The sequence below is a fragment of the Oryctolagus cuniculus genome, chromosome 5 (genome assembly GCF_964237555.1).
Source record: "Oryctolagus cuniculus chromosome 5, mOryCun1.1, whole genome shotgun sequence".
Taxonomy (NCBI): domain Eukaryota; kingdom Metazoa; phylum Chordata; class Mammalia; order Lagomorpha; family Leporidae; genus Oryctolagus; species Oryctolagus cuniculus.
Window position 1 is genome coordinate 16943097 of NC_091436.1, and position 13250 is coordinate 16956346.

Consider the following 13250-nt stretch of genomic DNA (forward strand, 5'->3'; position numbering starts at 1 on the left):
TGAAAACTCTTTGCATCCATAGATTTCAAAGTTTTTGCACACAAACTTATCTTTTAATTCCATTTCCATGAACTTTTTGTAGTACCCTTGTAGACTATGGGTCCTCAAATCCAAGTGAGTATTTCAAGAGGCTAAGGTGGATTTCTTCCTCAAGGTACAACTCTTACCTGTTGAGTGTAACGATCTATTTTGGACTGTGCCTCGGGAAAGAGTTCGATATCTTTGGCTCCGTAGACGGCCTGGGCAATCTTTCTTATCTTTTCCACAATTGGAAGCTGGAGAACACAAATGACAACAACGTTGTTAAGTTTAATTAATTAAAGGAGTAGCTTAGCGAGATGTGTGAGAACTGATTACAACTGCCTACCCAGTCCCTCCACAGCAAGTACAACATTTATCCTTACAGTGCCAAACACTTCAGATCAGATGTCATCTACAAAGCCTTAGATGTTCACCCAATTTAGAACCTGCTTATCCGGTTAGCCATTTTATCTCTTGCGAGAATTTTTTTTAAAAGATTTATTTATGTGAAAGGCAGAGTTAAAGAGGAGAGAGAAATAGAGATAGATCTTCCTTCCGTGGGCTCACTCTCCAAACGGCTGCAATGGGCAGGAAGAAGCCAGGAGGTTTATCTGGGTCTCCCACGTGGGCGGCAGGGGCCCAAGCACTTGGCCATCCTCTGCTGTCTTACCAGGCCATGAACAGGAACTGAATCGAAGCGCAGCAACCACAACTTGAACTGACATCCACGTGGGATGCTGGTGTCTCAGGTGGTGGCCTCTCCCACTATGCCACAACACTAGCCACTCTCGCAGTATTTTATTTTATTTTTTAAAGATTTATTTGTTTATTTGAAAGTCAGAGTTACAGAGAGAGGCAGAGACAGAGAGAGAGAGGTTTTCCATCTGTTGGTTCACTCCTCAGATGGCCACAACGGCCGGAGCTGTGCTGATCCGAAGCCAGGAGCCAGGAGCTTCTTTCGGGTCTCCCATGCGGGCGCAGGGGCCCAAGGACTTGGGCCATCTTCCACTGCTATCCCAGGCCATACGCTGTTGTATTTTCAAACCACGGTAAATTAGAAACAGTTTTGTCAAAGGATTTGCTTAAATTAAGAGATGCACTCTCTTTGGCATATCCCTTTCCTGCGGAAGCATTCTGGTTTCTTAAGATGACTCTCCATATTTTAATGGTAATCTGCATCCAAGATTTCCGTGTAGCATTATGGAAATCACTCTCTCCATAGATTTTATTCGCCCATGCCCAGCCTTCTCACATTTTCTTCATGTCGTGTGATTTCTCATTATTAGCTAACGTGACACAGATTCAACCTTGGTCTCTCCAATAAGGAGTTCAGTCACATCGACATCTGTATGAAAATCACATGCCTTTCCAGCTCACAAAAAATGCACTTGTTCTTTAGTAGTTGCTTCCTCTGGGGTAATCCTGTGAACCAGTGTTCAGAGCTACTTAAAAACCAGCACTGATGACTTCATTAGGAGACTCCTCTTCTTATCGAACCATTCAAAAGCATAGTATACACTACATTTTTAAAAATACTGCAAGAGGGGCCGGCGTTGCGGCTCACTAGGCTAATCCTCCGCCTTGCGGCGCCGGCACACCGGGTTCTAGTCCCGGTCGGGGCGCCAGATTCTGTCCCGGTTGCCCCTCTTCCAGGCCAGCTCTCTGCTGTGGCCAGGGAGTGCAGTGGAGGATGGCCCAAGTGCTTGGGCCCTGCACCCCATGGGAGACCAGAAGAAGCACCTGGCTCCTGCCATCGGATCAGCACGCAGTGCGCCGGTTGCAGCGCGCCGGCCACGGTGGCCATTGGAGGGTGAACCAACGGCAAAGGAAGACCTTTCTCTCTGTCTCTCTCTCTCACTGTCCACTCTGCCTGTCAAAAAAAAAAAAAAAAAAAAAAAAAATACTGCAAGAGGGGCTGGCGCGGTGGCCTAGCAGGTAAAGTTGCTGCCTGCAGTGCTGGCATCCATGTGGGCACTGGTTTGAGTCCTGGCCGCTCCACTTCCCACTGGCTCTCTGCTATGGCCTAGGAATGCAGTGGAAGATGGCCCAAGTCCTTGGGCCCCTGCACCCGTTTGGGAAACCTGGAGGAAGCTCCTGGCTCCTGTCTCTACCTCTCTCTGTAACTCTGACTTTCAAATAAATAAAAATAAATCTTAAAAAAAAAAAAGAAAAGAAAATACAGGAGCGTAATGTAGTTAATGGATTTAGTGTCTGATGAACAAATGCTAAACCATGAGCTGATGGAACAGATGTTAACCAAGGCTGTAAGTCTCTCCTGGAAGCCTCTCTCCCACTTCTTGTGGAGGTCTCAAGACCTCTGCTTGGTGATGGCAAAAGGTGTGTGTGTGTGTATATATATATATATATATTTTTTTTTTTTTGACAGGCAGAGTGGACAGTGAGAGAGAGAGACAGAGAGAAAGGTCTTCCTTTAGCCATTGGTTCACCCTCTAATGGCCACCGCACCGCGTGATCCGAAGGCAGGAGCCAGGTGCTTCTCCTGGTCTCCCATGGGGTGCAGGGCTCAAGCACTTGGGCCATCCTCCACTGCACTCCCTGGCCACAGCAGAGAGCTGGCCTGGAAGAGGGGCAACTGGGACAGAATCCGGCGCCCCGACCGGGACTAGAACCTGGTGTGCCGGCGCCGTAAGGTGGAGGATTAGCCTAGTGAGCTGCGGCGCCAGCCAAAGGTATATTTTAATAAATTATTATTGATAGAGGAAGGAGAGCTACTCAACAAGACAAAGATAGCTCTTTCTACCAGCCAGCTGGGATATAACCCCACACTATTGTAAAATGTATTCTTCATAACAGTTTTCATTACTGCAGAGTTGATCTGTGGTCTGGAGTTCAGTAATGGACATCTCAACAAATAACAAACAGGGGGTGGCACTGTGGTGTAGCAGGTAAAGCCACCGCCTGCAGTGCTGGCATCTCATATGGGAGCCAGTTTGAGACCCGGATGCTCCATTTCCAATCCAGCTCTCTGTTATGGCCTCGGAAAGCAGTAGAGGGTGGTCCAAGTCCTTGGGCCCCTGCACCCATGTGGGCGACCTGGAAGAAGTTCCTGGTTCCTGGCTTCAGATCAGCGCAGCTCCAGCCATTGCAGCCTACTGGGGAGTGAACCAGCAGATGGAAGATCCCCCCCCAACCGTGTAACTTTCAAATAAATAAATATTAAAAAAAAATAACAAACAGAAATGTGGTTCAAGCCATGGTAGTCTTTCACTGGGGGAAATGAAAAGGCTGAAGCAATGTGGACGAATATTTTGTTCATGGACAAAGAGACTCAATATTGTGCAGATGTCAACTCTCTTAAATGTCTTCTGTTAGTTCAAGGCAGTTCCAATAAAAATCCCAAGGGTCCATTGGGTTACTTGGCCAACTAGTTCTCAAAATTCAGAATGAAGAATAATGACACAAATAGGTAAGACAATGTCAAAGATAAATAAAACCCAAAGAACAAAGAGAAGGCATTTCCCTGCGAGGTATCAATCAGACCACAAAAGTATGTTAATTAATTCCATGTGGTTCTGGCACATGAATAGACAAGTTTTCGATGGAAGAGAATAAACAACCCAGGAAGAGACCTCAGCAGGTGCGGGGCAGTGTTTAAGAGAGGTGGGACTGACTATCCAAAGCCTGGCTACAGAGAAAAATATTAGATTCCTACCATATACTAGGTCCCCAAATAAATCCAATATGGAGCAAAGGCCTCAACTGAAAAATCAAAACTGGAATGACTGGAAACTATCATCCTGCAGCAGGAAAAGATTTCTTAAATGAGGCAGCAATACAACAGCCCTAAAGGGGGAGGATCTATAGACTTGACAACATGAAATTTAGATTTTCTTAACAAAAAAGACATTATAAACAAGGTAAAAGGATAAGGGACAGTCTGGGAGAAGATACATGTAAATATTTGAAAAGCGAAAAGATTAATACTAAAATGAATCTTAAACAAACCTCCCACCAATTCGGAAAAAGTATCTAAAAATGTTCCGTCTCATTAGTAATCAAGAAAATGCAAATTAAAATGATGAAAAACAAATTCATACCCATTAGTTAAGCAAAACTGAAAAAGTATAATAATATCAAGTATAGAGGATATGGGGAAAATGATTCTTCCACGTGCTCCTGCCTTAACTGAGAAGCTAAGGGACTGGTCCACGACAAACGTTCCCTGACTGGTCTCTTCAGCACTGACATGGCCTCCATTGCAGGTCTCTCCTGAATATGCATCCCATCTCCAGCTTCCCAAGGCTGACTGCAGAACAAAACCGGTTCCAGGATCCACGCATTTGCACAGGTATGACCTCTGAAGCCTCCTAAGTAGATCAACCCCTGTCTCTGAAGTCTGAGCGCTAACTTCCTGCTTCTGGGCCCTGCACATGTAATCACCTCTAGCTCTCTAAGCCCCATCGCAGAGGCCACCCTCTCCAGGGAGCACCGTGGGGGTCCCTGTAGGCATGGTAGCGTTTCCCTCTTTGACCTCCAGATGACCTTGGGATGATCCCACCTGCTATTCCAAGACAGGTTCAGCAGGGCCTGAGGGCAAGTGGCTGTTGGCAGAGTTCTGCTACTGCTGGACCTCAAGGAGCGACAAGGCCCAGAGCACTCAGCCAGACCACACTCTGCGCCTGAACTCTCCCGGAGGGCAGGGACTTTCATGAACCACGTCACAAGATACGGGAGAGGGCTAACACAGATGTCAGCTCTCAGTCATCAGAATATACAGTGCCGGTCACTCAAGCGTCTGCTACGGACACTGCAGTGAAGCCAGCACGGTCTGCTCGGCTTCTTGTAAGGAACAACCTTGTTTAAGATGCAGAAGCCACGCAGCGAGCACGAGGACCAGGCCGGGGAGGGGAAGTCGGCTCCCAGGGTCCCGTGTTCCTTAAGGGGGTGACTGCGGTTCCTGAGAAGAGCGCCTCTGCTCTTTGATTTGTGCCTCTGTGGGCTCGGCAGCAGGGGAGCTTGGTCGCTGAGCTGGGGCAGGGAAGACGGCCCCTGCTTCCAGCTGGCTGCAGCCTGTCACCTGCCTGAGCGTGCTTCCGTACCCCCAAGACGGAGATGCGAGGGTGGGCCTGTACACTGCTCACTGCCTACATGGAGGCAAGGCAGAGAAAGCACGCGTGCTTTCTTCAATTTTATTTATTTATTTGAGAGGGAGGGCGGGAAGGAGAGTGAGAAGGAGAGGGAGAGGGAGAGGGAGAGGGAGAGGGAGAGGGAGAGGGAGAGGGAGAGGGAGAGGGAGAGGGAGAGGGAGAGAGAGAGGGAGAGAGGGAGAGAGGGAGCACACAGCATGTGTCCTGCATCCGGCTCATTTCACTTAGCACAGCGTTCTCAAGTTCCTTTCATCCGTATTGTACAGGTGTCACAATGTACTTCCTTTTCTAAGGCTGAATAACGTTCCACTGGATGCAGGATGACATTTTGCTTATCCACTCACCCATGGTGCACACCTGGGTTCTTTCCGTCTTTTGGTTACTGTGAACACTGCCTGCTGCTAATGCAGGTATGCAAGTATCTCGTTCAGACTGCTTCCAGTTCTTCTGTCTCTTTTGTCAACAATGGACCTGTCTTCTTTTCTAATATTTACGGGAAAGTATTCTGCGATTGTCAGGTAGGCAGCAGACTGATTTCACAGTCTGGGAGTGGTAGTTCCTGGACGAAGGCTACAGTCACCCACGCCATGACAGGCGACCCAAACCCAGCCGTGCCGTGGGAACAGCAGGAAGAGGCTGCACGGGAGGAGGGGATCCCGTGGGGCAGCCTTGTTTGACCCCCTCCCCTGCCTCTCACTGCCAGAGCTCTGTCTCCCGCCAGGCACCGTCATCTGCCCCCTGGCGTCTGGCAAGTCTAACGCCCCAACCTCTGCCTCATCCCTGCTGGAGAAGATCAAAGTGCTTCCCGATGGCTGTGACACGCCCACTGCCAACCACACGACCCCAAGAGTGTGCTGTCTACATCCTGAACCCGAGTCCAGCCGCCGTGCGCTGAACAAAGAGCGAGCTTCAACTAGAAAGCCAAGGCCACAGGCCTCTGGGGACTCCTGCTACAGTTCTTCTTTTTCATTCAGTTCAAGTTTCTTGAGTTTATTGTAAAAACCTAGACCTGCCCTGATAGGGAACTTTCCTGTGTGTGCATCTATTTACATTGGGTCAACAGGCAGGGGACTTCCTGTTGTCTCTCTGCTTGATTTCTGAGAGAAGTGTCATCTTTAAAGGAAAAAAAAAAAGCCACGCTGAGTCCAATGCTCTTAATCTGAACTTGATATTCACTTGAACTGCCCTGTGGCAAACGATAGCTTTTATAAAACAAATAATAAAATGGTAAAACAAATCATGAGTGTTTAAGCATTAATCATTGCTGCTTTCGCTTGGCCCTGTAGGTACTTTGTAATCTGTTTGGTCACATCCTTCATCCTGCTAGCCCCAGGGTCTAGGACAGGGCCTTGCACACAGTAGGCCTCCCACAAGCATCTGGTGGGTGAAAAAATAACCATCTATAAAGCAAGTACTTCCCAGATGTCCTAGCGCCGTATGTCGAGTGTCGGGGACTTGTCTACAAAGATGATGAGCTGCAACAAACAAGGATGATGGAAGAGAGTGCAGCCAGGGCTCGGCGTAAAGGTTACCATTAAAGCAGAGGGATCACAGATCACAGGGGAGGGCGTGGAAATCAGCAAAAGTTGGCAAGACATAAAAACAACTTGGACAGTGCCTTGAAGGAAGGAGAGGAAAAAGCTCAACAAGCAAAGAGCAAGACCAGCCCACACAAAGAGAAAGGCACAAGCCAAGGTGTGGACAGGGGCACACTCAAGACTCATCTGGGAAGCATTGACTATTTTGTTTCCGAAATCTGGCATCTACACTAGTATCTTGGGTCTTTTTTGAACTAACAATGTTAGATTTGTGTATTCACCAAGAATATAACTCTAAACATACTCCCCATTAATTCTGCCCACTCCCCTTTTAAAAGCATAGTCAGGAAACCAAAAACCCCCGAAACAGCACTGAGCCGAGGAACTTCCTGCAGGCAATTGCTGCTAGCCTGGTGTGCATTTTAAAGCATCTGAAATGTGACTGGTGCAACCGAGGAACCGAATTCTTAGCTTTATTTAACTGGGAGTTGGCTCATATTTAAATAGCCACCTGTGGTCCTAGGCAGCACAACCCTAGAAAATCCCTATGACCAAATGTTTGGTTGTTGGTACAGTCTCTTGGATAGACACCAGAGAATACCATGGAGGGGAAGCAGAGATGTGATGGCCTGTGTGTTTACTCATCGCATAGGTGTGCCGACCCAGCTCACCAAAGCCGAGTTACTCAACGTAAGTACAATCTTCTTGAAAAGGCTCTGGAAATGGCTACTGAAAGATTAGATTATTTAAGGCCTGCTTCTTAGTGTGACGGAACTCCTATATTCATTCCAGAAAAGCAGTAAATTAATTGTTAAATTATTTTCAGTGACTAGTGGACAAAAGAAAGTGAAATGGGGGCCTCTGCCTGTGGCACCAGCATCCCATAAGGATGCCGGTTCATGTGCCCCCTGCTCCTCTTCTAATCCAGGCCCCTGAACCCATATAGGAGACCCGGAAAAAGCTCCTGACTCTTGGCTTTGGATCGGCCCAGCTCCAACCATCATGACCATTTAGGGAGTGAACCAGCAAAAGACCTCTCTGTCTTTCCCTCTCTGTATGTAGGTCTGTCTCTCAAATAAATAAATATTTTTTTAAAAAAGTGAAACAAATCCAAAGTTTAAAAATGAAGCTGCTACAAATGATGACACATGAAGGATTTATACTGTAGTGTTGTTTCATGTTTTTGAAAGGGCAGATTCTAAAGTCAGCAACCCTGAAAGTCACTGATAACATGAAATCATACTCTCAATGCTTCATTCTCTCTTAATAAGTACATCCATACTGTGGCTCAGGGGTTGCAGCCTGTTGCTGCTTCTTCAGCCTTTGCCAAATGAAGTCTTGGGCACACATCCGGGCCATCCTGAATGAAAAATACATTGTTCTTTTGTCTTACAGAGGCCACGGAGTTGAATTCATGCAGGTTAAATATCGCTATGCTGTGCTAAGAGCAACACTGATTCCCATGCCCATAAAACAGAGACAGAAGGATCAACTAATAAACTTGCAAGCTGAATAGAAACCTCTGGACCCACAGTAATTATCTCAATTTGTATTTTGTATTTTAAATGAACCATGCATTTTAAATGATCTACAGGTGTCGTTTGGCACCCAGCCTTTCCTGGGTTTCACACAGAGGTATAACATGAAACCATGGATGTTACTTCACACTGACACATGACACAGGGTGCCGGGGTTTGTGTTACGAAGCCACCACCTGGTGTCACAGAGCAGCTCTGCCCTGGTTACTGAAAACAACAGGCCCCGCATCTTTGACACAAACTCTATGGTTGGCCGGAACCAGCACCTCTGAGCCACCAGTGGTGTGCATGTGGACTTGCATGGGCTTGCTCCCTGGGGCAGCTGCCCCTGTTGGTTTGCTGGTCCGGGGCACTAGGATCACTGAGAAGGCTCCCAGAGGAATCTCATTCTCCCCAGGCAACTGTGGTGTGCAGTGGAAATGACGGGGGCCAGGGAAATGAAAAGCAGGTTCATGGCTGTGAAATCTGCATCTGTGCATGTGAAAGATAGGGGCGAGCTTCTGCGACCCTCAGACAACGTTACAGCAACGTCTTGGAAAGGAATGGGTAGGAACAGGTCCCATCTCACACAAACAGGGGCAGGGGCTGATGGCGGCTGAGCACCGGGCTCACCCGCGACCTGCGCGTTCCCCTCCCACAAACCTGACTGGGAGCGGCAGCGTCAAGTGAGAACAATAGGACTGAACGCACAGGTGCAGCTCTGCTTCCACCTTCACCTGCAAGGAGCTCTTGTACTCTACAGAGGCTCTCTTCACGGACTTAAAAAAGAAGCCGTATTTAATCCACTGCTCTTAGAGAGATGTGCTTCCAAGGGAAAAAAAAGAATTTCTGAGATGAAACGTCTCACTCAAGAGGAAGCTTTCATGAAAGGAAAAAGAAATCATTTTCTGATCAAATGTTATAACTTGGAACAAATCCCCCAAGCTCTGAGACAGGGTGTGACTGGGACTCTGTGCTACTGGAATACATTTCTCCCAAATCCTAGGGCCGTAGTTTGCCTCTTGGAAGCTATTAAATGTTACACCTTTGATAATATTTAAGTAATGTGCCTTGAGTGCTTGCCTCTAGGCTGAGAAAATGGAGCCTCGCCCTATTATAATAAAGGTTTCCTCGCATCCAAACTGAAGTCAGAAAGCCTACGATGGATGGAGCAGGAGGGAGAAGTGGCTGGCCAACGTGCGGTGAGACTTGGATAGTCCATCATTTTATATTCTCTCATAATTTTAGAGGAAAGAATGCATTTCTAGAAACTTCATCATAATGACATTCCATTTTTCAAGCTATGAAAAAAAGATGAAATTTCAGGGATCCTTGTGGGGCGTTGCAGAAGTGAAACAGAGAGAGACCACTGTTTCTTTCTCATTAGGTGCTATTCCTACCATCAAAGAAACAAAGCGGGGGCACACTTTGCCAGAATCGCACGGGATGAGTAGGTGCTTTGAGAAAGCTGGGCTACTTCTAATAGAAGGTTCAGGTGTCTTGAGACCACTGACTGCAGATGGCCCTGGTGGGCCGGGGAGGTATGTTTCAGACTGCGGGCAAGAGGAGACTGACAGAAGCCAGCGCTGAGGAAAAATTGAGTATTGAGATGGATCTGAGATGTGAAGGCAGAAGGTGTTGTCAAGTGGGAGTTGATGTGGGAACCTGGAGCAGAAAAACAACAAAGTGGCCAGAGGAGAGGGGTAGGCAGGGCTCATGAAACGCAGTCCATGCTGCACAAAGAAATCTCGTTATAGGCAGCTCAGCCATAAATCAGACAGTAAAAATTAAGAGCATAGGGAAGAGGAAGACTTATCCGTGAGATATTTAGCTGACTGGAAAATATAACAGGCAGCAGTACACAGATCACACCAAACATGCCAACGCGTGGGAAGCGGAGAGAGCTGAAACAAGGGTTGGTGGGCACAGGCAGGCCCAACATGAGTCTGAAGGGAGGAGAAAGCCGGGGGAGGTCAAAGGCCCGCGATCACGTGGGGACAAGGGCAGCACAGAGGGCGATCCTCTCTCCTCAGAGCCTTCTTGTTCTATTGCAGTTGTCTCTCTGCATCTGCGGGGGACTGGCTCTGGGACCCCCCTGGGTACTCAAACCATGGGAAGCCCGAGTCTCTTATACAAAATGCCAAGGGGCAGGGTTTTATGGTATAACCTATGCACAGCCTCTTGGATGGTATAGTTTACATTTTAATTTAAATTTTGTGGTAAGACTCTCACATACTTTAAGTCATCTCTAGATTACTTAGACTACCCAATATGAGTACAATGTCAATGCTATGTAAATATCTGTGCATTGTTTAGGGAATAATGACAAGAAAAAAGGTCTGTGTATGTTGATTACAGCTGCAATTTTTCTTGTTTTGAACACTTTTGGTTGGTTGAATCTTGGATGTACAACTTGAGGACAAGGAGGGCCAAATGGAATGGCACATAAAAAGGACACAAAGATGAGCATAGGTATCCTTTTAGATTTCAAAATTCTGTTAAATCAACAGAATAAATAAATAAATGCACAGTGTGAATGTATTTAATGCCTCAGAACTGTATATTTAAAAACGGTAAAAGTGGGAGATTTTATGTTATGCATATTTTTACAATAAGAATCCCCTATTATATACACATAGATACCAACCTACGTACACATGTGGTTGTTTATTTAAATTTGGAGGCTCTCACTGCAAACACCCTAAACCTAACTGACAACCGATTCTCAAAACCCCACCACAACTGGCCTATCTTTGAATCTTTCAGAAACATAAAATAATCTCTTAATAAACCACCAGAACAAAACAGAACACACCCGGCCTTAAGAGACACCCACAGGGTTTTGAGAAAGCAGCATCTAAACATCCGGGCAGCCGGCCGACGGCTCAGAGACCCCGAGGGGGTGGGGGCCGGAGCCGAGCCCCCACAGTGTGCTTCGGTCTTTCTTCCTGCAGCCCCCACTGCGATCAAGAGAAGGCGTCACGCAAGCACCAGGAAAGACCTCACAACAAAAGCAAATACTGTCCCGTCTTGCTGTCAAGGTTGTACCTTGAACTGCTCAAGGGTTAGAGGAAGGATATGGGGAGGCCTTGACCTTGACCCCTGATTCAACAAACAAACTTCAGGCTGAATTTCAAGCTGACTCTCGGGTGCCACACAGCCTTCTTTGCAGAAATTACTTGCATGATATCACTGAGGAGTCCCAGTTGTCACCAAGAAGCAAAAAATGCCAAATGTTTTGCTTTAGTTAGGGGGGTGCCTTTCTTTGTTGGTACATTAGGAGCCCTGGCTTCTAAATCTGGGCAGTTTTTAAAAAAATGATTTATGCATTTATTTTTTTTAATGATTTGCAAGAGAGAAAGAAGAGAGGAGGTGGAGGGGAGGAGAGGAGAGGGGAGGTGGAGGGGAAGGAGAGGGGAGGGGGGAGGAGGGGAGAGGAGATCAGAGGAGAATGGAGAAGAGAGGAGAGGGGAGGGGAGAAGGGAGAAGAGGGGAGGGGAGGAGAGGAGAGGAAAGGGGAGGAGAGGAGAGAAGAAGGGAGGGGAGGGGAGAGGAGGGGAGGAGAATAGAAGGGAGGGGAGGGGAGGAGAGGAGAAGGGAGGGGAGGGGAGGAGGGGGCACTACTATCAACTAAGAGAGTCACTCCCCAGATGCATGTAACAGCTGGGGCAGGGCCAGGTCAAGGTCAGGAGCTAACTGCTTAAGCCAGGTCCCTCCACAGGGGTGGGTGATGTGATTACTTGAGTCATCACCTGCTGATTCTCAGGGTGCAGATTAAGCAGAAGCTGAAAGTAGAAGAGGAGCCAGGATTCAAACCCAGACACTCCAACACGGATGCAGGCACCCCAAGCAACATCTTACCTGCTGTGCCAAATGCTTCCAGTAACAGGTTTCACCTACACGAAACAGGAGGGAACCCTACAGTCTGATGTAGTTACCTTCAAGAGAATTCTTGAAGGCTAATGCAGGACACTACTCTATGGAGGGAACAGGAGCAGAGGGAGAGCGGATACTGCCTGCCAGCGTTCGTTCAGCCCAGCGCTTTCTGTGAGACACTTCACTTGGTCCTCACAGCTCCGTGGCGACGCAGGTGCTAACATCAGATGCTATGGTACAGGTAGGCGGATGAGACAGCCTGCCCAAATTTCTCTCTCTCGTGGGAGGCCAAGGTGAGATTTGAAGTCACTGCTGTGCTACCCTAAATTAGCTTTGGCCTTTTTTTTTTTTTTTTTAAAGATTTATTTATTTATTTATCTGAAAGTCAAGAGTTACACACAGAGTGCCGGAGAGGCAGATAGAGAGGGAGGTCTTTCATCTGCTGGTTCACTCCCCAGTAGGCCATAACGGCCGGAGTTGTGCCAACGTGTAGCCAGGAGCCAGGAGTTTCTTCCAGATCTCCCACATGGGTGAAGGGGCCCAGGGACTTGGGCCATCTTCTACTGCTTTCCCAGGCCACAGCAGAGAGCTGGATCAGAAGTGGAGCAGCTGGGTCTCAAACTGGCAACAATACAGGATGCTGGCACTGCAGGCGGTGGCTTTCCCTGCAATACCACAGTGCCAGCCCCAGCTTTGGCATCTGTCTGCCACGGGGCACATCCCCTACCTTCCAGCTCTTACACAGAGCTTAGTTCACATCCAAGAAGACTAGGGCACACCTGGAAGCAGGTATGCAGGAGGGATTTCTATGCTGGAGGTACAAATATGGACTGGCCTTTCTTTCAGCTTGTAAGACTTTCTTGTGTGCCTGAAGACAGGGAGACACTATAGTAGTCAGATGTAAACACGTAACTGTCACAAATAAGATTAGAAAAGGTGGGGGGAGGCTGGCCCTGTGGAGTAATGGACTGGGTTAAGCCTCCACCTGCAGCAGCTGCATCCCATATGGGCGCTGGTTCGAGTCCTGGCAGCTCCTGGCTCTGGCTTTGGATCAGTTCAGCTCTGGCCGTTGTGACCATCTAGTGAGTGAATGAGCACATGGAAGAACTTTTTCTCTGTCACTCCCTCTCTCTTTCTGTAACTCTACCTCTCAAGTAAGTAAATAAAAATATTTTAAAAAACCCAAAAAG

At 47.6% G+C, this 13250-nt stretch overlaps 1 protein-coding gene across 1 annotated transcript in view; it reads right to left on the bottom strand.

Moving 5' to 3' along the window:
- MTHFD1L (methylenetetrahydrofolate dehydrogenase (NADP+ dependent) 1 like) overlaps positions 1 to 13250 on the bottom strand; it is a 195957-nt gene that overhangs the window by 53157 nt on the left and 129550 nt on the right. The window contains exon 25 of the mRNA XM_002714991.5: positions 168 to 275. Within this exon, the coding sequence (XP_002715037.3) occupies positions 168 to 275 (108 nt within the window). The remainder of the gene's footprint in view (positions 1 to 167; positions 276 to 13250) is intronic.